Below are 26,060 nucleotides of genomic sequence, written 5' to 3'. Positions count from 1 at the left end.
TCCCTGCACCTCTACTAGATGGCCAATGAGTCGTGGTTCTTCCAACAGGTCTTGCTCATGAGCCTAAGAGGAGGCCACCCAGGACCTTGTTTCTCATTGCAGTCCATTTCTGCTTTTGTTCTAGACATTCATGGTATTGAATAAAGGCAGGACCATTTCCAGGTTCAGTGCCACTTGGGCCCTGTGGCTCTTCAGTCCCTTCAACCTGATCAGAAGAACAGCCATCAAAGTGTCCGTCCACTCGTATCCTTTGCACAGCCTTCTGTACTCTAGACTCAGGCTCGGCCCCTGCTCTCTGGGGCCTTTCTTAGAGGTTAGCAGGAGAGCCAGTGAAGTCACCGCAATGAAAACATTGTTTGTGTGCTTTTTAAATTTCATCTTTTTTTGTTGTGTGTATGTATGTACATCTGTGTGCACAGGTGCCTGCAGAAGCCAGGAGAGACCTCCTGAGTCCTCAAAGCTGGAGTTCCAGATGTTTGTGGGCCACCTGATGTGAGTCTTGAAATTGAGACCCCAGCAGCGATAGAGCAGTGAGGGTTCTCAACCACCGAGCCATTTTGCCAGCCTCTGTTTATGATTTTAGTGTTCCCAAAGACCCCCCAAATAGTCTCAAGCAGAAGAAATGTTCACACAGACCAGTGTGGCTCAGGTTCACTGCAGACTCACCTGGATTCAGCTGTGGAAACACAACTTGAAAAATTATTTTCTTGCTAGGCTCAGCTGATAGAGTGCTTTCCCCAAACACATGAAGTCCAAGGTTCAATCCCCAGGACCATGTAAACCATGCATGATGGTGTGTGGCATGGTTTGTATATATAATATATATATAAAACGCCAGCATTCAGTAACAAACTGGATACTGGAGGATCATAATTCCATATCATTCTCAGCAACAGAATAACTTTGATGCCAGACTGGACTATGTGAAACCCCACCCAACTCCCAAATGTCTTCTTTTTTTAAAATTTTATTTATTTTTATTTTATGTGCACACATTAATTTTTTTTTTAATTTCATGTGCATTGGTGCTTTGCCTGCATGTATGTGTGAGGATGCCAGAATCCCCTGAACTAGAGTTACAGAGAATTGTGAGCTGCCATGTTGGTGCTGGGGATTGAGTCTGGGTCCTCTGGAAGAGCACCTGGTGCTCTTAGCCACTGAGCCATCTCTCCACACCCTCCAAATGTCCTCTTTATGGGGTGAGTTTTACTGATGCCCCAGGCACAGCCTTACCATCAGAATGGCCTGCTTTCCCCAGACACACTGACTGACAAGAAGACATTAGGCTCTTTACACCATCCTTGGCCATGCTGGGGTGATTGCTCATTCTCCAAAGAGCAAAGCCTCCAGACAACAAACAGAACATTCCACGACAGCCAGAGCCCCGATCATCTTCCATGGGACCTCACCAATAATGGGGCTCTGCCAACACCGTGAGTTACTCTCAAACGACCAGCAAGTTAAAGATAATTGTCTGAGGACCTTCCGCAGAGAAACGTAATCAGACATTTTTGTCCCCAGGTCTATATTACCTTGGCTGCTTTAGGGTGCACCAGAAGCCACCTTCAGTGTCGCTTATGTTTCGTGCTTTTATTCAACCCAAGTCAAAACAGTTAGACAAAGGAGGACTTGCGCTTGGCTTCCAGGCATCTTCCAAACTGGAAGTTCTTAACGGCAAATCCAGCCTTGGCTTCCAGGAAGTTCATGTTCAGAACAGCCTTGCTCTGTTGCATGACAGATGGTAGCCAGCTGCTGTACCTGATTGTGCATTAGTAGAAAAGGATTCTCTCTTTCTCTACCCCACCCCAGCCACTGTGGAACAGTTTGGGTAATTGCCCAACGGTACCTGAGCTAGGAAGCCTGGAACAGAGCCATCCACACACTCACTGTGTAACTACACTGCTTGATGATGTACAGCCTTTTTTCTTGCTGTGGTTATCTTTGTAGCTACCCAACAGGAGTTCTGTTTTCTGAATTGAATCTTGGAATTTTAGATTCTTTAGAATACTTCATGATAACAGCAGGCCCCCATTGGCTAACTACTTCCCAAGTGTCAACACTGTCACAGGCACAGGGGCCTTGGATGAAGGATTAGAGCCTCATTTTACAGATAATGAAACCAACACTCAGAGGCATTTTATAAATGTCCCAAGGTCACAGGTCCAGCCTGTGGCATCTCAGGGGCGGTGTCTTCAGCGAGGAAGTAGACAGCAAGTGAATGGACACAGATTGAAGTAATAATTCTCGCAGTGGGCATTCTCTGCTGTGGTAAAGTGTTGCTTTTTTTGAAAATACATTTGAATTAAACTTCTGGGCATTGAAGCAGCAAGACCCAGCTTTTCATTGAAAGGACTCCAGCGTGTTCCTCCTTTGGGACAGTGAATGGGAAAGCTGGGTTTTCTTTTAAATTCCATTGGGCTCAGTGCACCAGTGATCAGATGTCACTGGAAACATCTGTTGCTTGGACACATTTTATAGAATGATTTTTTTAAAATTGTTTGCAGGTTGGGGCTTGGTAACCTGAATTTTCTCCAAGTTTTCTTCTGTTTAAAACTATATCAAGTCATTCCATTATAGTCCATCTACTTTATAAATTATATTGTTCTACATAAAACAAAGCATGGCTTTTATTTTTAAAATAGTAGTACTACACTGAGACTCAAGATTTTAAACATACTTCATTCATTTAGCTCTTTAAGAGTTACACTACTCATCGAAATGACTTTTTATGTTTTAAAGGAATATATATATATAATATATATATTATATATATATATAGCCACAGAAAATCTCAAATAAGGAAAAATAGCAAATGCACAAACTGTCCTCCATGGATCCCAGTTGAATTACATCAAGATAAGTAAATAACAACTAATTAGAAATAAAATCTCTATCAATAGCCAAGTGACCAATGAGTAGTCTTTCTATCTTGAGATCTGATAGATAACTAATTACCTGGTGGAGTCCCAGTAGGACAGAAAGTCTTTTGAGGGGTCTTCTCCTCACAAAGTGTGCACAGTTATACTTAATTTTAATCAGTTTGGTCACTACAGCCCCAAACAAGATTCAATCAAAATTATAACTCCAATCACATTTTTGTGAATGCTTTCATAGACATGTGCTGTCACACAACTTGTAAGGTTTGCAGAACTGAAGATGTGATTTAAATTTCTATCCTTGTGTTATGTTTCCCCCAGGTGAACATATTTCTTAATTGTAAATCAAGAGGAAAATGTGGTTTCATCAGTAGAATTTCCCTACTCAGGCAGATGTTTTCCTAAGTTAATCTAAAACAAAAACATGAAAGGTATTTACAGAAAACTAAAATGACTTTAAATATTTCTGCTTAAGTGGAAATGAAGAGGGATGAGTACCATCCTTACCTTGTAGGGAAAGCTTCTCTCCAGGACAGATGTTTTTCCTTTAGAAGAGACTGTTGGAGCTCATCAGTCCTGAGGAAATGTCCGCCTAGGAGAGGTCAGCTTGTAGATTCTCTCTACCTCCATTTATTTACTTCCTTTCAAAGCCTCCCTCCCCTTCTGAGTATCCCTTAGCCAAATCTCTGTTCCTAAGAGTCTCTCTCTGGCTAGTAACATCTTACTTTCCTTGGAGTAGCCTCCCAGAGCCAGCATTTCACTTCCTGTGCCTGCTTTGGCCATCCCTACCCAGAATCCATTGCTTCAATGTGGTTGAGCTCAGCTTAGGAAAACAATCTAACTAAACATATGTTCATAAAAAGTAATAAACCTCCACCTGGTAACTATGGTTACCAGGCTGCTTGACACAGCATGATTCAGAAAGGCTATTTAAGCCTCTTCATGCTGTTTGCTCAGATCCTAGATGTAAATGATAAAAGCTACCCATAGCTTAGTATTAGGCATAATGTGAACAGGATTTGGAAATTTGGCTCAGTGGTCAAGTGCTTGCCTAGTACAAAGCCGTGGGTTCAATAACCAACACCCTCATTATTGCTATTCCAACTGCTTCTACTAATTGTAATAAAGACAGAGTTCTCAGATGGGCTAGGTACTCAGCAGATGTGAGCAGCAACCACATGACAAGACCATAACGCTGATAGTAGCTGAGTCATGAACTGTTCATTTGGCAGCAAGGTGATCCGACATGGGGGGTGGGGGCAGGTGGAGACTCCTATTTGTCCTTAACATGGCCTCACAGCTGGTTCTCCATATTTATTACCATCACTATTCTATTCAACTGTGTGTGTATGACCCAAAACGATCTTCCAGAGAAAATCGAGTGAGTAAAACCGTCACCATTCCTGTGTCTTTTCCTTGTCTTCTCTTTCTCAGCAGCCTTTGTATATGACCCAATTTGTATTTAGGTGAGTCTGAATTCTGTTGCCCATTTGACTTTGCAATGGTCAAGTTTCTTCTGTGTGCCTTTTTCCTAAGCACACATATGTTTCTGAACTTCAAGACAGTGTAGATTAGTGGTTCTCAGCCTTAACACCACAGTGGAACTTTATGGAGGTCCTTTAAACCTCTGATGCCTGGAAGGTCTGATTTCATTAGACTGTAATTCCCTGGGCAAGTGAGTCCTCCCGGATGGACACACACACACACACACACACACACACACACACACACACACACAGAGGCATGTGAGAACGAGGTTCTGGGAAGGACTATACTTGAAGCAGTGAGGCAAACTAAGAAAAAACTATGAACCGTGGCTCTGGGATATGGCCACAGAATAATCCATGGCCGAAGGTGTGTAAATTGTCCCAGCTCAGATGCTTCTAAAGGACTGTAGCATTTCTAGGGTTCCTGTGTCTCTGGTTGGCACACGAGACCTCTATTGTTTGAGAACAGAAGAGTTTTCTAAAAACAGATGTGTCACCCCAGCTGAGGCAGGCGCCCCTGCCCTTGTTTGAGCCTTCAGATGTAACAACAGGGTCTCCAAAAAGCTTTCTCTCTTCCCACCATTCATTCTTGCTAACTTTAAAAGAAACACATGCCACAATAAAATGCTCCACCTCTGTTAGTATAGTAAAGGGAGAGAGATTGCATAGCCATTTTCACTGATACGGAAACTCCATTTGATAAGGTTCAATTTTGTTTATGATTTCAAAACTCTTAGAAAAGTTGGAACAGAAAGTAATTCTCACACTCTGATAAAAAGTATCACTTCTTCAAAAAGCAGTATCTTCCTAAAAGGATGTTCACTTATCCAATGTTAATTGTGAGCACAGAGATCTCACTTTGAGATCAAAGAGGGAAAATAAATATCAGAGAGTCCCATCAGTTTAACTGCATGGAGGGGGTTCTGGCCAGTGCAGTAAGGCAAGAATAAAAAAAAAAAAAACTGCATGAGTAAGATTACCAAATACGCTGTAATTTACAGCAAATGATGTAGAGTACATAAAATATCCAACATAATCTAAAGAGAAACTATTGGAGTTAGAGGCTGGCCCAGCGGTTAAGAGCCCTTGCTACTCTTGCAGAGGACCAGAGTGAATTCCAGGCACTCACACTGGGCAGCTCACAACCGCCTGTTGTTTGTGTTCACATGCACGTGAGTGCAGGTGCCCATGGAGGCCAGCTTTAGGGGACCCAACACCCTCTTCTGTCCCCATGAAAATCTGCACTCGTGTGCATTTGAACACACAGAAGACACACACACACATTTAGTAAAAGAGATCTTTAAAGTCTACTGGAATTAATAAGACTGTACATCAAGATAGTTGCGTGAATTCATATACATTAATCGATGTATTATATATGTATTAGCAGCATACTACAAGCTGGAAGTAAAATAATTTTTGAAGTATCATTTACACTGGCATTTCAAAATATCAAGCTTCTAGAAATAAAAATATCAAAGCATCGAGTAAATTACAGAAACAGCCCCAATAAATGGGGAGATAATGCTATGTTGTTAGACTCCAAGTCTTAATATTGTAGAAGCCACACAGATGAGTAATCAATTTAGTGTTATTCCCAATCAGTCTCAACAAGCATTTATGGCATTATTTGACAAACTGACTCTAAAATGTAAGTGGAAATACAAGGAGTAAATTATAGCCAAGACACTTTTGAGGAAGGAAAACAAGGGAGGAGAAATCGCCCCACTGGGGTACAAAGCCATGCTATCAGGCTGTCCAAACTCTAAGCAGACCAGCGTGTGTGCGTGTGCGTGCATGTGTGCATGTGTGTGTGTGTGTGTGTGTGTATGTTATGTGTATGTGTGTATGTATGTGTGTGTACATGTGCACACGTGTGCAGTCATTTAATTTGTGATGAAGGTAGCTCCACAGAACAGTAGAGAAGGTCAGTCTGTGGTAAGAGTGTGAGAGTCAGCAGACCTGGCATAATAAACTACATAGCTAACTGCACACCATACCCCAGAGTCAGTTCTATGTGGATTAGCCCCTAACTTTCCTTGTGAAATAGGAAGGTGCAAAGGAAAACCATGACCTCGGGGGGGGGGGGGAGTTTTATTACAGATGAAGCAAGAAACACCAAGTAGAGGAAAGAACAGATGCACTTGGTAAACTAAAAACAAAAGTTTTATTTTATTTATGTAGATGTGTGCATATATACACCCTAATGCAGTGTCCATAGAGGCCAGAAGAGGACATAGAGTCCCCTGGAGTCGAAGTTACAGATGGTTGTGAGCTGCCTGATGTGGGTGCTGGGAATCGAACCCAGGTTCACAGTAAGAGCAACAAATGCTTGTAACTGCTGAGCCGTCTCTCCAGCCGCTGGAAGGTAACTCTTAAGAGAATGAAGACATCTGTACCAGTGCAGTCCTAAGGAGGACTTATACTAGAGTCAGAACCCTCTCCAAAAATCAAATTCAAAAACATGGCAGCCCAGTCCATTTTAGAGTGAGATAAAAATTTGAACAGGCAGAATTCCAAGTGGTCTATTAACTCATGAAAGTTCTTAAATTTTTTTTTATTGAGGAGAACAAAATTAAAATTATGATGGGAAACGACTAGGCACCCATCGTGTAAGGAAAACGCTTGAATTGCAGTGTCTGGAGAGCTGTGGGGAACTGGAAGCTGTTACGCCGATGGTGGGTAGTGCGTGGATTTGGAGAATTTTGGTAGCAGTGGCTACTAATAAAGAGGAAGATGCACGTACACTGTGCTCTTCCATTATACTCAGGTGCACACACACAACCGAATCACCCCCTGTGGGCACCACAACCCAGCACCGAGGAAGTCTACAGACACTACCTACAGCAATATGGAAAGAACTCAAATGTCCAAAGCTGTTCAGCACATTAAATGTTTGTTATATTCTTAATTGGATAATTTATAACAATGAATGTAGATAAGCCACAGGTCCACATGAGAACAGGAATGAATCTTAAGAATGTTGATCAAAACTAAAGGATTCCAGGCGGATCTGTGAGTTCGAGGCCATCCTGGGCTACCAAGTGAGTTCCAGGAAAAGGTGCAAAGCTACACAGAGAAACCCTGTCTTGAAAAAAAAAAACAGCCGGGCGGTGGTGGCGCACGCCTTTAATCCCAGCACTTGGGAGGCAGAGCCAGGCGGATCTCTGTGAGTTCAAGGCCAGCCTGGGCTACCAAGTGAGTCCCAGGAAAGGCGCAAAGCTACACAAAGAAACCCTGTCTCGAAAAAACAAAAACAAAAAAAACAAAAAAAAAAAAAACAAAAAAAACAAAAAACAAAAAAACAAAAAGCAAAAATCTAAAACTAAAGGATTCTGTAACTATGATTCCATTTACACAAAATTTGAAGGCAAGCAGAGCAATTTCACTTAGGAGCTGACTTTGTCTGCTTCCGTTTGCGATAACAAAATAACCAAGGCTTAGTCATTTGCGAATCATATATATTGACTTGTAGTTATGGGGGAGGGGGAATCCCAGAGCCCGGTGCCAGCACCTGCATGGGTAAGGGCCATCCTGCAGCATTACATCATTACTGCACAGTGAGAAGCAGTAGCCATGGTAGCCCAGTTCTGCCTCCTCCCATGACCTCATCTAATCCTAATTACCTCCCCAAACCCCACCTTGGAAATATATGAACTAGGAGCTGCTGAGGTGTCTCAGTGGTTGAAAGAGACTTGCTGCCCGACCCGACTCAGCCAGTCCCTGGGGCCCACACAGTGGAAGGCGAGAACCGTCTCCCGTAACTTGCCCTTTGACCCCCCCACTCAGTTAGGAAACACACGCATCCATATGCACGTATGTGTACACACTCACAAAAGTCAACAAATAAATAAGTAAGAAAGAATTTAAAATACATGAACTGGGGAATTAAGTTGACAAAATATGCTTTGTTTTGTTTTGAGACAGGGTCTCATGAGGCCCAGGCTAACTTTGAATTTGCTATGTACCTCAAGTCAGCCTTGAACTCCTCGTCCTCCTGGTGCCACCCCTCAAACTCTTGGGTCAGTGCTGGAAGTGCAGACAGGTGTCACCACACCTGGTCAAAATACGCATTTTGAGGAAACACATCCAAAGCGTAGAAGAATAGGAGTTAAAAATAGAAGTGAAATAAACCGTGAAAATGCAAAATATGTGGAGGGGACCCTGAGACAGGAGAATGTAATCGGGTAGGGACCGCAGAGAGTCAAGACATTCTATTTGGGGACATGGACAGTTGTCACACAGAACTGTGCCCTGTCCCCAAATTCGTAGGTTGGAGCCTGGCCTTTTGTGTTACTGTGTTGGAAATGGTAGCCTTCAAGGAGATGGCTAAGTAAGGTCGCCAGGGTTAGGGTTAGGGTAGCAAGAAGAACTTAAATGCTCTGCAAGGAAGAAAAACCCAATTTCTCTCCATGCCCTGTGAGAATGCAAGAGAAGACAGCCATCTACAATGTAAGAAGGAGACCTTTTCCAGTCCCTCACCCTGCCAAGGCCTCGTTCAATTTCCCAGACCGTGAGGGAATTAGTTTCTGGTGTTCATGCCACCCAGTTGACGGCACTGACTGCTAGCCAGACTGACTAGCGAAGTCTTCCCTTACGGTGACCGTGCTACTGTCCACACGCTTGTTTACTGTGTGTGTTGACTGGTGAGACGCTTTAAAACAAAACAGCTTGTAACCCTGAAGTCTGAGTGCAAGCCCGTCATCCCAGCACTTGGGAGGCTGAGGCAGGAGGATCATGACAACTCCAAGGCAAGTTTGGTCTGCATAGGGAGTTCCAGATTAGCTTGGGCTAGAGTGGGATCCTGTCTCAAAACAAAGCAAAACAAAATAATAGCAATAATAATAATAATTCAAAAACAAATGAGCACTGCATAAAATGGCAAGCACTGAAAACATAAACCAGAATGTAATGCCTAGGTTAAACTATAAAACTCATATTTTATATGGTTGAGGTGATACTGCATTTAGATCTTTACATCTTTTAGAATTCCTAATGCAAGCATTTTTCTTCTCAATGTGAGTCATTTAGGAGTCACCTGGGGACTGTGGTTAAATATGGAAGACAGGATGCATATGTTTTACCCTCTCTCTCAAAATGCCAGTACAGTGACAGCATGGGTATAAGAACTGTATAAACACAAGAACAAAGGGAGATGGCAAGGAAACATAGCGATGTAGATGTCAAAACAAGCTTGGGAGACCAAAAGTGGGTGGAGGAACCGCAAGCCCCTGAGCAGACGGGCTCTCCTTCCGCCCCTGAACGGAATGAGAAAGATGAGATCCAGGCATTTGACCCCCTGCAAGCTCTAGAGTCCTCGGAAGAGTTGACAAGATACAAACACAAAACACTGGAAGGGGAAAGGAGAGAGTGTGGGGGGAGAGGTCATGTAACAGGGCATCTCTAAAGGGAGAAATTCAAAGAGTTCTAGGGGCCAGCAAGATGGCTCAGTGGGGAGGGTGCTTGATGCCACCCCATGACCTGAGTTTCATCCTGGAACCCACTTGGTTGAAAGAGAAAACATACTTCTGCAAGCTGGGGGTGGGGGAGAGTAGGTATGGGTGGAATAAATGTTTGCTTTGTTTGTTTTTCAAGATAGGGTTTCTCTGTGTAACAGCTCTGGCTGTCCTGGAACACACTCTGTAGACCAGGCTGGCCTCGAACTCACAGTGATTCACCTGGCTCTGCCTCCCGAGTGATGGGATTAAAGGTGTGTGCCACCCCAGTGGATTGTTTGTTTGCTTTGTTTGTTTAGAATAAATGTAAAAATTGCTGTCTTAATAATAGTCCTGAGTTGATAAGTGACCATTTCCCTTTGATTATCAACTCAGCACCACATAAAGAATCAGATGTGGCAGAGCACACCACAATCCCAGTGCTGGGGAGACAGAGACAAGTGTCTCCCTCGAGCTCACTAGCCAGTCAACTTAGTGACTGTGTTGCAGGCCAGTGTTGCAATTGCACAGCTGGGCATGAGCACCCACACACAAAAATGATACAGAAAGGTTTAAATTAAAGAAGGGGAAAGCCAGGTATGGCAACACATGCCTGAAACCCCAGCACTCAGGACACAGAGGCAGGGAGAGCAGGAGTCCAAGGCCAGCCTGAGCAACATAGCAAGTTCTAGGCCAGCCTGGGCTATATAAGACCATCTCAAATAGTACAAAAGAATGGGCAAAGATGTAAGGAAGGACAGATGGAAAAGCTAGCACCAAAGAGCAGAGGGCCAGACAAGCAAGACACTGAATGGTAAACACAAGGATAAGTTAGAGCTTTGCCATGAACGATGCAAGGACGTATTTACAGACTGAAGAACGTGAGTGAACGTGCAAAGCTATTGGAGGATCTGAAGAGCTGCATTTCTCTCTGCCTGTAACAGACAGAGTGTAAAAAGTCTGTAACGATGGAGAGGGGGTAGGAATAAGAAAATTCATTGCACGCTGTATCGCTCGGAGATTAAGCTACAAAACCATATAAGTTAACCTCATATTAGCCCCACCCCAAAACAAAACAAGCAACAACCACAAGACCCAATCCAGTTACTTCCACAGATAACAATAACAAATAGTGAACTCTCTTATCCTTCTGCAATAAATGAGAAAATGGCAGGAAGCTGAGGGAAAAGAGGAAGTCTTTATTCATCTGTTTTAAAGCTGGCCTTAAAGAACTCTTGTACAAAAGATGGGTTACAAACTAAAGCTGTAGAATCTCTAGGGACAAAAACATTAAAATCAAGTTTAATCAGCACCTATAGGGAGAAAAAAAGTTCTCAGGAGGCGATTTACAGCTCAGAAGTGTAGGATCTTAATATCAGCAAAGGCTGAAAAGTCTGGCACAGAACTAGAGAAATAATAAAATAAACTAAAGGCAAACAGAAAGAAAAAAATTAATAACTGGAGAAGAGATAAATAGCAAAATGGGGCTAATAGATTCAAATGGTGCTATAAAATATATGCCCAAGACCTTTGTACTAAAAAATAAAGAAAGATTATTGAGAAATTTTAAAGTACTTACATAAATTTAAATATATCTTGTGATAATGGATGGGAAGATTACTATTATTAAATTGTTAGTGCTGCCCAAATTTATCTATAGATTTCAGTGAAATCTCACTAAAAATCTCAGCAGCAATTGGGTTTGTGGAAATTGGATGGATAGATTTTACCAGCATGGAAGAGGTGGAATTGAACTATTCTCTGTGATAAGTCCTAATCATAATAAGAATTCTTATGTGTCATGATTAATTCTTTGATGAATACCTTGTGCACATATCTTTGTACAACTAATGCAACAAAATTTGAGAGATGAGTTTTTAGAAGTAGAAGTTTCTGGACCAAGGGACATATAATTTATTTATTTATTTTTATCTGGGTCTCATGTATTGCAGGATGGCCTTGAACACTCTATGTAGCCAGGGATGGCCTGGAATTTCTGATTGGCCTGTCTCAAGTCCTGAGTGCCAGGGATTACACACATGTTCTACCCTGCCCCTTTTATGCATTGCTGGGGATTGACCTCAGGGTTGTGCATGCTAGGCAAGAACTCTACCAACTGAGCTATTCGACCACTAAATTTTCATTTTTACAGTATTGCCAAATTACATTCCAAAGTTGTGTCAGTTTTCATTCCCAGTGATTATTGAGAACATTCTTTTTAGACTCCATATAAACCGAGCTGTTAACACAACTTCTTTTATAAACACACTTTGAAAAGATACAAAACTCTCTCTGTTCTAGTCCAAGACAGTACCCTTGGCCTTGTGGAGACAGTAGAGTAGCTCTGATCTTCCGGGTGTTTGCTGGAAACCATTAGCTGTTTGCTGCTGGGACTCAGAGAAGAGAATGCATATCCTTGGGATAGACCCAGTCCCCACAGATCATGCTGTGTATTTGTTTAGGAAGAAAATAAATTGTAGCCAGTCGAGACTCAGAAGCCAACAGAATAGCCTTGTCCTGGATACAATCTGTCTGATAGACACAAGCCTTTCTCTTTTCTTAGCTTCCCATTGTGCCTCTTTGAAACATTAGCTATGTGCTGTTATCTGCTGGCTAATGGGAGCTTCCTCCCTGCCTGCCTGCCTGCCTGCCTGTCTGCCTGTCTATTTGGGGCAAGACAGACATACAGAGCCCATATTTAATCCCTTCTTATGTTCACAAGAAACTAAAGAGGAAGAATGTGCCAAAAAAGGTATCAGGAAGAGATGGAAGTTACAGCAAGGAAAAAATGTTAGTGGAACACTCTCGCTCTCCTCACACCCCAGGGCTCACACAGAGTCACCGAAGGTGTCCTTTGATAGCCTGGTCCTTCACTTGCTATACCCATGTTCTGGAAAACAGCTGGCTGCAGGGAAGACTCACCTCGGAAGAAATATTTTCTCATCTGCAAGAAAGCACAATTTGCTAGGCACACAGGGGTTCTTGGTGCAAGTTACAAATGAATATTGTTACAAATGGATTTTTGTTACAAATGGATATTGTTATTTTTTAATCAGTATTTTTCTATTTATCAAGACTGTCATGTAGTTTATCAGTAGAATAGGTTTGTTCATGTTTTAATGGCTACAGCTGATCCTGCTCTGGATTCAATTTTCAAGTAATTTGTACCTTATTTTATCTGTAAAAGAATTTATTTGTGTACATGCCCCCCCCCCCCGTGTGTGTGTGTGTGTGTGTGTGTGTGTGTGTGTGTGTGTAGGTCAGAGGTCAATTCTCAGGCGTTGATCCTGTCCTTTCATTATGTAGATTGCAAGGATCCAGCTCAGGCTTGGTGATGAGCGCCATTCCCCTGCTGATCCATCTCACTGATCCATATGATCTATCCTCTAATTGAGGCTGTCTGGTAGTTATTCATAAACTGTCCCTTTGGGTCACTCCAACACTCTGCCTCACTGTCACCTGGGAACTCCAAATTCTCATTCATTTTTGCAGATGAGTTCAGCTCATTCCATCCCCTGGAATGTTTCTCTTTGGTCCCTGGGAGTCTTTCACTGTTCTCTCACTCATCAGCAGATTAAAAGAAAGCAGTGTGATTGAATTATACATGCACTATTTTCCAATATAGAGTATCTGCTGAACTCTAATATCATGTACTATTTGTGTCCTTAAGAACTACTTATGTGCTCCAAGGACTGATTTAGCTCCCACCGGCTAGCAAGGAGTTGATGATAGATTATCTTGAATAATGAGTTTCTCCTTTTCTGACAGTGGTCTACATTTGTTCAGCTTTCATCTGTCATTGTTACTGTTGCCTCTCATAATATCCCAGTTTACAAAAATGAATCATCATTTCAAAAATGGCCTGCTGGAGTATAATAATGACAGAAATAGACACCTAAATCCTGCAACCAGAACAACGAGTCTCAAACATAAGTGACAAATAGACTCCACCATGAAGGCGTAGCATGGATCTCCCCATCATGAGACAGGTGGAGGAGACGTAGATAATCCAGCAGATAAACGCTTAAGAAAGCAAAAACCATGACAGAGATCAGGCTCACTGAATTCCATCAGCCTGATGACCATCTCATCCTGGTGTCCCATTTCAAAAGCTTAGGTATTTGTGTCAAATAATTGTGTAAAACAACAAACACATAAAGAGGATGTGGGAAATGGGGGATGTGCTTGCCGTGCGACCTGAAGAAGTGAATTTGGGTCCCCAGAACTCATGTCTGGGCCCCACAGCATACCCATCTATCATATCAGCATTCCTACTGGAAGACCAGAGATGCAGGCAGGAGAGTCTGGATGCTCACAGCCTCGTGAACACAGTAGCAAATAAAACAGTTTTGTCAAAACAAAGTGGAAGGTGAGGATTGCACATGAGGTTGTCCTCTGACCTCCATGTGCATACCTTCATGGCACACTTACACACATACATGCACACCACACAAACACACACACACACACACACACACACACACACACCACACACACACACACACACACACGAGAGAGAGAGAGAGAGAGAGAGAGAGAGAGAGAGAGAGAGAGGAGGGAGAGAGAGAGGTAGGGAGAGTGAGTGGCTGGTGGTTCTGACTCTTTCCTCTTATCTAATATTTCCTTTATCACCCGAGAAAACATAAGGAAACCATCCCTGGGCATACATTAAAAACCACATCCGGATGCTGCAACTGAACATCATGAAGCAGGACCCCCGCCAGACACACCAAGGGGAGAACACGCCTCTGCTCCTGCTGTGCCTGACGAGGCACTGAGCTGCCAGCACTCAGGGTGCAGAGCTGGGTCCTCATCCTTCGGTGAAACTCTGAAAGTAGTCTTTACAGAGAGCTTTATAATTTCTGGGTCTGTTTGATCTGAAAAGTTGGAAATATCCACCAAAACTTCCCAACATCCAATAGTTCAGAGTGGAGATGTTCTGATGTAGAAAACTCAAGGAGGTAGGGGAAAATTGGAGGATGACATTGACCATGTGGCCAGCTGGGCTTCTTTAGGGAGTCTCCAACACTATTTCTCGCACCACGTGAAAAAACTAGTCTTTTAAATCTGGTTTTCATTTCAAAGTTAATGTTTGTTATAATTATTCAGTCACACAAATCATAGACATTTCTATACATACTCGTATCATATTCTTTTTATAGTTCCATTAACATTCTCAAAAGTTTTATTATTGCATGTTAGCTATACAAAACAGTGGGTTTCATTATAACATTCTCATACATGTATACAAGATTCACACACACACACACACACACACACACACACACACACACACACTTTCTTTATTCGCTTATCTGTTGATGAAGACCTAGGCTGATTCTGACATTGCTTATTGCAAACAGGACTTCAGTAAATATAAATGTGTAGGTACCTCTCTGATTTTGCCTGTTTGGGACACAGACCCAGATGTTGAAGAGCTACATTATATGGTAATCTTATTTTCAGTGCTTTGAGGGTTCACCATACTGATTTCCAAAGTGTCCGCACTAATTTGCATCACCACCAACAGTGTATAGAGATCCTTTTTCCCGAATCCTTGCTACCACTTGTTCTGTGTCCTGGCTGGGATGGAGATGGGTCTCAGTGAGTCTGATTTGTGTTTCCCTGATAGTTAAGGAAAGTGAATATTTTTTCACATATATATATATATATATATATATATATATATATATATATAGAGAGAGAGAGAGAGAGAGAGAGGTATATATGCATATATATACATATACACATATTTGTATTGTCTTTTGCATTTCCTCTTTTTGAAAACTATCTGTCCAATTGATTTGCCTTTCTACTGATCAAATGACTTGGTTTTGTGATGTTTAGTTTTTTGGGTTCTTTATAGATCCTAGAAATGAGTAGCCTCTCAGATTTATAGTTGGTAAAGATTCCCCCCATCCTTCAGATCGTCACTCCATCTGCTGGGTGTTTTCTTCTGCATCCAGAGGTCTTTTGATTTCATTCAGCTCCATTTGTTACCACTTGCCACCCTTTTCTGAGTTGGTGGAGCTCTTTTTAGACTGTCCCTGCCTTCATCTATATCTTGAAGCATTCTGCCCTGTTTTTCTGTAGTAATTTCAAATGTTCTAACCTTACCTTTGTGGCCTTTTGATACATTTTGAGCTGATCTTACACAGGATGTGATGTAGGGAGCTAGTTTACATCTTGTACACGTCTGTATGCAATTTTGAAGTACTGCTTGTTAAAAATACCATCTTTCTCCAGTGTACAACTCCGACATCTTTGTCAACAATCAGAGGACGTTATCTGTGTGGGTTTGTTCCTGGGTCTTCTAACTGAGTCCATTGCTCTATCAGTTTTTCTGCCAGTATTATGTCGTACTTTTGTTACCTTGGCTCCATAATTTGAAGTCAGTCATCAAGATACCTCCCAGGTTGCCTTTGTCTTTGTTGGCAGAGCCCTCTCCCTTGGCCCAACCTATCAGATTGTTTTACTATGTGGGACCTTTCGTGCTTCCATAACAAATCCCGAGAGTTGCTTTTTCTAGCTCTGAAGCAACATTAGTGGAATTTTGATGGGAAATATTGAATATGTGGGTATCTTCCAATAATATGGCCATTTTCACAGTATAAATTCTGCTAAATCATGAGCATGGAAGGTCTTTCCACCTTCTAGTATCTTCTTCAATTTCTTTCTTCCATGTTTTCTCATTTTCATTATAGAAGTCTTTCGCATGTTTGGTTAGGTTTATTTACATATATATTGAGGGGAGTCTTGTAATGGATTTTTGCTCCAGTTTCTTGCTTGGTGACTTTGCCAGTTCTGTGTAGAAAGGCTAGTGATATCTGTATGTTGGCTTATAGCTCCTTTTCTGAAAGTGTTCGTCAGAGCTAAGAACCGTCTAGTGGAGTCTTCTGGGCTTTTAAACGCAGGACCATATCATCTGCAAATAACATGACTTTTTAGTTCCCTGTTTGTATCTTTATTTTTTCTTGCCATATTACTCTGGCAAAACTTTCAAGAAATATGTTAAGGAGCCAGCGAGACAGCTCAGCAGGTAAGAGTACCTGTGTGCAAGCCTGACAGTCTGAGTTCAATCCCCAGGACCCACAAAACAGGAGGGGCAAGTCCATTCTTAAAAATTGTCCTTTGGCCTCCACACACATGTACTGTGATACACACATGTCACACACACACACACACAGAGAGATAAATAAAATTTAAATAAAAAATGCATTGACTAGGATCGGGGATAGTGGCCAGCTTGGTCTCATTCCTGACTTTAGAACAAATGCTTCCTGCTCCCCCGTTCAGTATAACGTCTGCTATAGGGCTGTCAGGAACCTTTCCCGCGGTGAAGTAAGAGCCTCCCATTCCTGGGTTCTTCATGGAGTTTTGTCATAAAGTGATGTTTAATTTTGTCAAAATTCTTTTCTTCCTGCATCCATGAGGTGGTTGTGTTACACTTATTGGTTTGCAGGTGTTGAACAATTGTTTACACACCAGCTTGATGGCAGTGTGTGATCTTGCTAATGTGCTGTTGAATTCTGCAAGGTTTTTGCTGAGGATTTCTGCTGTCTGTTCATGAAGAATACCAAACTATAGTTTTCTCTCTCTTTTTTTGTTGTGTCTTTGTCTAGCATTAGTGCCAGGGTAATACAGACTCTGTGGAATGAGCTTGGAAGCGTTCTGTCTCTTTCTTTAAACAGCTGGGAAAATTCAGTTTTAAACATGTGGTGAATCCATCTGGTCCTGGCTGCTTTGGTGGGAGAATACTTCAGTTTCATAGCTTGCTATTGATCTGTTTAGGTTTTACAACTTCCCAGTTCTATATTTTTAGATTGTATGTTTCTAGAAATGTGTCAATTTCTTCAAGACTTTTCAATTTATTAGAATATAAGCTTTCAAGGTATTCCCTAGTGGGGCTGAGATGACTCAGAAGGTAAGAATGCTTGTCATCAAGTCTGGTGAGACTCACGTGACACAAGGAGAGAACTGACTTCTGCAAGTTGTCCTCTGAACTCCACATATCTGTACACACACACACACACACACACACACACACACACACACACACACATCTTAAAAATTCCTAGTGATCCCCTGTGTCTCAGTGGTACATGCTGTAATACCCTTTGTCTCTAGTTTTATCAGCTTATGTCCTTTCTTTCTATTGATTACTTTGGTAAGCATTTGCCAATGTTATCAATTCAAATAACAAGATACGTTTCATTAGTTTTTTATGACTTTTTAAATTTGCATTTCACTAATTTCAGCTCTGATTTTTAATTTTTCTTCTACTGCTCTTGAAATTGGTTTGTTCCTTTTTTTCTAAAACCTTGAGATGTACCATTAAGTTATTTGATATCTTTCATTTTAACATAGGTATTTATAGCTGTAAACATATATTTTAGAACTGCTTTTACCACATCCAACAGGTTCTGGAACATTATATTTTAATTTTAACTTGGTTCTAGGAATTTTACTACCCTTCATTGGACCTCTTTGGTTGCCCACTAATTGTTCCAAAGTGTATTGTTCAGTTTCACGTATTTGTATGTTTTCAGTAATTTCTCTTGCTGTTGACTGTCACTTTTATTTTATGATGATATGGTAACATACAAGAAATTATCCAGGTTTTTTTTTATTATTTTAAACTTTCATCAGTGTTCAGACCATTTGTGTTTGTAACTATTATATCCTTTAGATTGATTGTTCACGATATCAACATGAAATGATTTTCTTGATGTCCTCTAGTTTGGGCTTTAAGTCTGTTTTCTGGGATATGAGTACAGCTACTTCTGTTAGATTTTAGATTCCATTTGTTTATAGCATCTTTTTCAGTTCCCCCATGCCCTATGTTTACCTTTGCTGTGATATGAGTTTCTGGTAGCCAGTAAACAGTTGAGTCTTTTAAAAAAAATCCAGTCCACTGACACGCGTGGTTTTATAAAAAGATTTATTTTTATTTTATGTGTATGCATGTTTTACCTGCATGTATGTCTGTCTACCACATGTGTGCAACACCCATGGAGGCCAGAAGAGGGCATCCAACCCCCTGGAACTGGAGTTATAGGTGGTTGTCAGTTTCCATGTGGGTGCTGGGAACTGAAATCTAGTCCTTTGGAAGAGCAGACAGTTTTCTTGACCATGCAGTCATCTCTCCAGCCCATGGTCTGTATATTTTAGTTTGAGAATTGGGAACATAACTTTCAGAGGAACAGTGGAAAGGGAATGCATAATTGCTATCACTTTGTTATTGTTGATTCCTCCCTAATCCACATTTGCTTATCTGCTGTTCTACTAGGATCTCCTCTTTCCTGTAGCTGCACTTGGGAAGCAGAGGCAGGCAGATCTCTATGAATTTTCAGCCAGCCTGGTCTCTATAGTGAGTTCCAGGACAGCCGGAGCTATAGAGTGAGACCCTGTCTGGAAAAAAAAAAAAAAGAGGAGGAAGAGGAACCAACCAACCCACCACCACCACCAACAACAACAAAAAAAAAAACAATGAAAATCCAGAAAAAAAAAACTTAGAGGACAAGATAAGAAAAAAGAACAACAAAGACAAAAATTGGATCCAATGGAGGGAACTGGGTAAAAATATAGGAATGTAGATGTGGTGGCACACACCTTTAATCCCAGCATTCGGGAGGCAGGTGGATCTTTGTGAGTTTGAGGACAGCCTGGTCTACAAAGTGAGATCCAGGACAGCTAGAGCTATGTAGATAGACTCTGTCTAAAAAAAAAAAAAAAAAAGAAACAGAAAAAAAAGAAAGTAAAGATTGAATATTAAAGCTGGGTGTGGTAACTTACAACCCCAGAGCCTTGGCCCTGTGCTGAGCTCCTGTTCCAAAAGAGAAAATAGAACTGACAGTAGGAGAAATTAAAGGGAAAAGAAATGGAAGGAATAAATAAAAGAAAAAACTTACATTAAACATTTAAAAAATGAACATGCAAATATTTAAATCACTCAAACTGATATTTAAAAAGTCTCTATAGTTTTTTTAAAAAAGGTAACACCAAAAAATGTGGGGAAAAATAAATTAAAAATGAAACAACAACAACAAAACCCCAAACAGTTAAAACAGCAGGTTTCCAGTTCTCAGGAGCCAGGGGTGTGGGCAGTGGGTGTGGACATGCGTGAGTGCAGGTGCTCATGGAGACCAGAGGAGGGCGTGAGATTCCCTGGAGCTGGAGTTACAGACAGTTGTGAGCTGTTTGGCACATGTGCTGGGAACTGAACTTGGGTTCTCTGTGGAAGCAGTACATGACCTTAACCACTGAGCCATCTTTCCAGCCCTACCAATTCCAGCTTGCACACCATTTCTACTTTCCCTGGAGTTTATTAGGATTTCATTTCTTCATTTGCTCAGTTTTCTACATATTTATCCCTCATTTGTCCCAAACCCTTCTCCAGAGACTCAACTCACTGTTCTGTCCATTTGAATACACCAGCTTACCCACAGGTTTCCACTTCTCTCAGATAAATAACTCCTGGAACCCTTTGCTTCTCACCTCGGCTAGACCCACAGTTCCCTAGTAAAGAGATTTTTTTTCCTGGAGTTTTCTTCCTTCTCTGTTCCTTGGAGGGATCCAAACATTCCAGTGTTTGTTGATGGCTTTCTTGTTGTGCCGGGATAGTCAGTCTAGATTGTCACAGGTGGGGGCCAGGAAGTAAATGTTTGTAGACTTGTGTATCCCTTCACGTTAGTTTAACTTCATCTCTGATAGTTTAGCTGACAAACAAATTCTGTATTGGAAAGTTTTTACCATCCAGTTTAGAGGCTTTGACCTTCCTTCCAAGCCAGGGTAGCCCCTGAGCCATCTGATGGTGGTTTTATTCTCAGTGTGGTGGTCTGGATGAGAATGGCCCCTGTAGGCTCACATATTTGAATGTTTGGTTCCTGGTTGGTGGAGTGTTTAGGAAGAATTAGGAAGTGTGGCTTTCATGGAGGAAGTGTGTCACTGAGCGTGGGCTTTGAGGTTTCAAAAGCCTGGGCCATGCTCTCTTTGTGTTTCCTGCCTGTGGATCAGGATGTAAGATTTCAGCTACTGCTCCAGCCCCATGCCTACCTGCCTGCCTCCCTGCTCCCTGCGGTGGTGATCATGGACTCACCTCTGAATCTGTAGGCCAGCCCCCAGATAAATGCTTTCTCTTACTCATCGCCTTGGTCGTGGTGTCTCTTCACACCAATAGATAGTGACTGAGACACCAATCCTTTGTAGATAGCCTGTATGTTTTGTTTTTTTCTTTGTCTCTCAAGCAGAATGTTGAGCTTTTCTTGGTGCAGAATGATGTGAAACTTTGTGGAGTTCTGCTGTGATGAGGGATTTTTAACTGTTTTCCTCCATTTTCCTGAATACTTGCCCATGTTTTAAAGACTTAGATATTTCATTTGGGGATTTTCTTTTTATTGAACAATTCCTGTGATGCTTTCCTCCAATCTATTTCTTTCCAGATTTCCTCTTAGCCTGGGAGCAAACAGATCCTCTGATTTTCCATTTTATTCATTCCTGCTTTGGGTTTTATTTTCTGAGATTTCTAAAACTATTTGCAATCTTGCTTCCAGAAGTTCTGTTTTGTTCTTTAATGCTTTTTTAAAATAGATTCCTGTTCTTGCCTTAAGAAATGTTTATCTCAACTTTTAACTCTAAAAATATCAATAGATGGGATTTTTCCTTTCTCTAGATTTCCTTAGTCCTCCCTTCATTGTTTCTTCTCTTTACTCCCTCTTTGGTTCCCTGGACTTTTGTTTTATTTTGGTGATGTTGTTGGAGACAGGACCATGCTATACAGCACTGGTTGGCCTGATACTCATGTATATAGTCCAGTCTGGCCTGTGGGTCACAGTAATCCTCTGTTCATCCTCTCAAGTGTGGGATCACAGGAATGCACCATCGTGCCTGCCTCATGTTTTGGTTTTGATTCCAAGCATCCCTCAAATTCACAACGCTCCTTGGCCAGCTTTCTTATTAACAGTGTTGCATCTACCGAGGCTGTGCTATTAGATTCCTGTGATTCCAGCACTCAGAAAGCTATGTAGGAGGATCACAAGTTCAAGAGCAGCCTGGGATACATGACTAGACCCTGATGGACAGAGAACAGGCTAGATCTTCATGAGCTGTGAATCTGACTGACTTCCAGGAACTCAGCAAAGGCAGAAGTGGGAGGTGCCTACCTTTCCATGGAAATTCTGCTTTCCAGCCTCAGGCTGCACCATTCTCCCTCATGTTCACCTCCTGAGAAAAAGTGTCCAGTCCACCTCAGTAGCAGGCAATTCCCCACTGAATGAGTGTGAAGTTGGGTCTAGAAGGCCCAGCTGCTTCCTGAGGAGAATGGAACAGGCCTTTGTGCCCCTCCTACTCCTCCCACAGCCCACCCTCTGGAGTCCTGAGCATCTCTAAGTCCCAAACTGTTCGGGGTTGTGCAGAGCAGCTTGTATTTATCCTACGGGCTTCATGTCTTTGAAAAATCCTCTGTCATGCTGAAGGAGCTTCAGGAAGGATGGGGTAAATGCATGTTTAGTCAAGAGTCCTCGTGTTTTTCACACAAAAGCACATGTTTATAATTTAAATTTTTAATTGTGTGTGTGTGTGTGTGTGTGTGTGTGTGTGTACGTGCATGTGTATGCGTTGGCGCAAGTGGAGATAGAGGCTGGTGTACAGTTCCTTCTCAGTTGTTCTTCACCTTGGTTTTTGAGGCAGGGTGTCTAATTGAGCCTAGAGCTCATAGATTCGGCCAGACTGACTAGCCAGGGAGCCTCGGTCTCCACTTACCTAGTGCTGGGGTTGGAAGCACAGACACGTGCTGCCACACCTGGCTTTTTACACATGTGCCAAGGATCTGAACTCAGACCCTCACGTTTGCATGGCAAACCCTTCGCAGATCAGCCACCTCCTCAGCACTAAGTCATGTGCCATTTATGTGTACATCTGAGTCCCAGAGCCCGTGGTCCCCACACTAGCATCAGCTGGGAACGTTAGAAATTCCAATCCTTGAGTCCTCGGACTACTGAACCAGACACTATGAGGACAGCCCAGGAACCTCTGGAGCAAGGCCTTCAGGTAGATCTGATGGTAGCCAGAGTGTGACAGCCATTGCCACTGGTGACTGAAGGATTCTGAGCATTGCAGAAACATCACCTCACTTCCAACCTCAGCTCTTCAACTCTAAACGCAACAAGGGGGGCAGCAGAACAAAGGGGCTGTCTTGAGACACCCAGTTCCATCAGGCTCTGCCCTGCTGAGAAAACGTCTGTGAATCAGATGTCTTCTCTTCCACGGTAAGGAGGCCAGAAACACAGCTATGCCAGCCACGGTGGGAAAGGCAAAGCGGGCTGGAAGTCGGGAGGTACAGGAAGAGACAACGACAGAGACCTGTGCCTCTTCCACATCTCCCAACACCCACAGGTTGGGCAAGGAACCTCCAGCCTCCATAGGATGGAGGCCTCGCTCTGAACGGAAGCCTCATTCTTCACCTGACATTGTCCTCTGCCCACTCACGAGCTGCGGCTGTCACACAACTCTCCTCTCTCTCTCCCCCCTCCCCTCCCCACCTCTCTCCCCACCCTACCCAGTCCACTTATGTGACTCTTCAGTGTGTGTCCTAGCTCCTTACCGCCCCCTTCTCCTTCACCTTGGCTGTGGTCTTTGTATGTGTTTCCTTGGAACAACCACAGGGATTCAGTCCTCACGCCTGGCAGAGGAAGCACCTGGTCCCTCCGTGGCACAGTTAATGTCTCTCCACCTCCTCCCCAGGTATGCCTTCACTGTCATTTACACCTTCGAAGCTCTGATCAAGATACTGGCGAGAGGATTTTGTCTAAATGAGTTCACTTATCTGCGAGACCCCTGGAACTGGCTGGATTTCAGTGTTATTACCCTGGCGTGAGTGTTCCCCTCTCTAGCGGTGTGTCCCTGTAGGCTTTGGGGTGTAGGACTTTTGGGGGTGTCCATGCTCATAATCTGGATTACTTCCTCATCTCCATCCAGTTTCCTCTGGTGGAGCCTTGTGGCTTGGGTATTGGAATACATAACAGCTCATTCCATGACCATGGGGACAAACCAAAGTTCTGTGTTAATAACTGGCCAACGCAGGTCAGGTGAGACTCAGCGTTATTCCTACCGAACAGTATCTGAGGAGGTAGGTTCATCAAGCCTGTGTGATTGAAATCCAACTGTGCACCTCTTGAAACGGTACTTTCTGAAAAAGAATGTGATGGTTTACTGGGCATCCATGCCCATCCATAGATGGCAATGCCACTGGATATGCATGTCTGTCCTTGATCTCCCAAGGCTCCTCTCCCTGTGACTACTGTTGTGTGTGCTGCATGCACCCTGAAACCCTTGCCCTGAGAAAATGCTGAGTGCCTTTCGGTTCTACAGGTATGTTGGTGCAGCGATAGACCTCCGAGGAATCTCAGGCCTCCGGACATTCCGAGTTCTCAGAGCCCTGAAAACTGTTTCTGTGATCCCAGGTGAGTGGTTTCAGCCAGCGTGCTTGTCAACAGAACAAACGTTCATTTCTACTGCTCTTCTTTGATTCTCCCTCCCTCCCTCCCTCTCTCTCTCTCTCTCTGAGTGAAATTCGTTCATCTCAAGCCTCAAGCTGCTTCCCAGGACTGAGATGAATGTAGAAAGACAAACACCACATGATTAGAGCGGGAAGATCAACTTCACAGCTAGAACAGCGGGGGATATGGCTGGGACTCAACGTAAATTTCTCAATGCTGAGGATAGAACTCAGGGTCTTGAGTGTGCTAGGCAAGTGCTCTACCACTGAGCTACATACATCTCCAGGCACCCCAAAGGGGGTTTTAGTGGAATCATTGATTAGCCTTAAGATTGTAAGAGCTGCACTGTGGGGCCTCAGCTGCTTGCTCTTATAATGAAGATGACAGGCCCCACCTACTCGCCTCTCTGGGCAATTGCAGATGAGAAGCTGAGCGTGGAGCTGCCTGGAGTATGTAGGTGCATCACACCTGTGTGTAATGAGGATAGCCACGGTGCATACCTGTGCTCTGTGTAGCACTTCACCCTATGGGAGCATCTCTGTCACCTTCCCACAGGACTGAAGGTCATTGTGGGAGCCCTGATCCACTCGGTGAGAAAGCTGGCTGACGTGACCATCCTCACTGTCTTCTGCCTGAGTGTCTTTGCCTTGGTGGGCCTGCAGCTCTTCAAGGGGAACCTTAAGAACAAATGTATCACGAGGAGCACAGATCCCCACAATGCTCATAATTTCTCATCTCAAATGGCAGGTGAGCAGACACTCTGCTATAGACTAGAATGGGTACCCCAAGCCTGGGTGGCCAAAAGCCCCGCACGACTGTGTGGGTATACTGGCATTTCATTTCCAATGAATCGCTCCTGAGTGGGGTTGCACTCCCCTCCCCCACTTTCCTGCTGACCAGTTTCCCTTGGGCAAAAGAAACCTTTGACAAGTTCTCCACCTAAAAGCAAGATTTCCTGGCTCCCACAGCCTCCAAGTGGCTTGGAAGGGTGTGCGGCTCCCTGAATGTCCCTGGAAGGCTTGTAGGCAAAGGGACTGACCTCACTTAGACAGGAAGTGTCTTCTCTGACACCCAAGGCCTAGGTTAGCGACTTGAGAACACACCGTGAGGCTTCGTTTCTTCCTTTCTTTAGAAAATGTTTACATCAAGAATGGCACTACTGAGCCTTTATTATGTGGAAATGGATCTGACGCTGGGTAAGTATCGCCTGACTGCACCCATGTCCAACATCCTTTCTCCGTTGTGTCCATTGCATCCTCTGTGCAGAGCGAGTAGAATCCCGAAGTTAATGGGTTAATGAGTACCATAGACACTACCATCTTAAAACTCATGAGGCGGGGAGCAGCCAACAGGGTTCAACTGGTAAGGTGCTTGGTGTGCAAGGCTGAGGACCTGAGCGTGAACCCCCAGCACCCACATAAAAAGTTGGGCACGTCAGTGCAGACCTGTAGACGAAGCACCGCAGGGCCTTGGGGCAGAGATCTGGAGACAGGCAGGTCCACTGAGCTTGCTAGACAACCATTTTAACTCAACCAATGGGCTTCAAGTTCAGTGAAAGATACAATCTCAAAGAATAAAGAGGAGAGGGACTGAGAAAGATGCCTGATGTTCAACACTGTCCTCCACATACATGTGCTCAAGCAACATCTGAGCATCACACACACACACACACACACACACACACACACACACACACACACACACAGCCTCACAGAGAGTAAGTGTATTATTCAGGTTTTGATGTGTAATGAATGACTCCAGGATTTT

General features: G+C 43.1%; 1 protein-coding gene across 5 annotated transcripts in view; it reads left to right on the top strand.

The window, feature by feature from the left end:
- Positions 1 to 26,060, top strand: part of Scn10a (sodium voltage-gated channel alpha subunit 10) — a 95,851-nt gene that overhangs the window by 3,015 nt on the left and 66,776 nt on the right. For all 5 annotated transcript variants that reach the window (XM_059267178.1, XM_059267177.1, XM_059267175.1 and 2 more), the window contains exons 2-7: positions 125 to 243; positions 4,177 to 4,257; positions 23,539 to 23,667; positions 24,166 to 24,257; positions 24,849 to 25,040; positions 25,426 to 25,489. In XM_059267178.1, the coding sequence (XP_059123161.1) occupies positions 125 to 243; positions 4,177 to 4,257; positions 23,539 to 23,667; positions 24,166 to 24,257; positions 24,849 to 25,040; positions 25,426 to 25,489 (677 nt within the window). The remainder of the gene's footprint in view (positions 1 to 124; positions 244 to 4,176; positions 4,258 to 23,538; positions 23,668 to 24,165; positions 24,258 to 24,848; positions 25,041 to 25,425; positions 25,490 to 26,060) is intronic.

Source organism: Peromyscus eremicus, chromosome 7, assembly GCF_949786415.1.
Source record: "Peromyscus eremicus chromosome 7, PerEre_H2_v1, whole genome shotgun sequence".
NCBI lineage: Eukaryota > Metazoa > Chordata > Mammalia > Rodentia > Cricetidae > Peromyscus > Peromyscus eremicus.
Note: the sequence above shows the minus strand (reverse complement) of the source record. Positions and strands in the feature narration are given on the sequence as shown.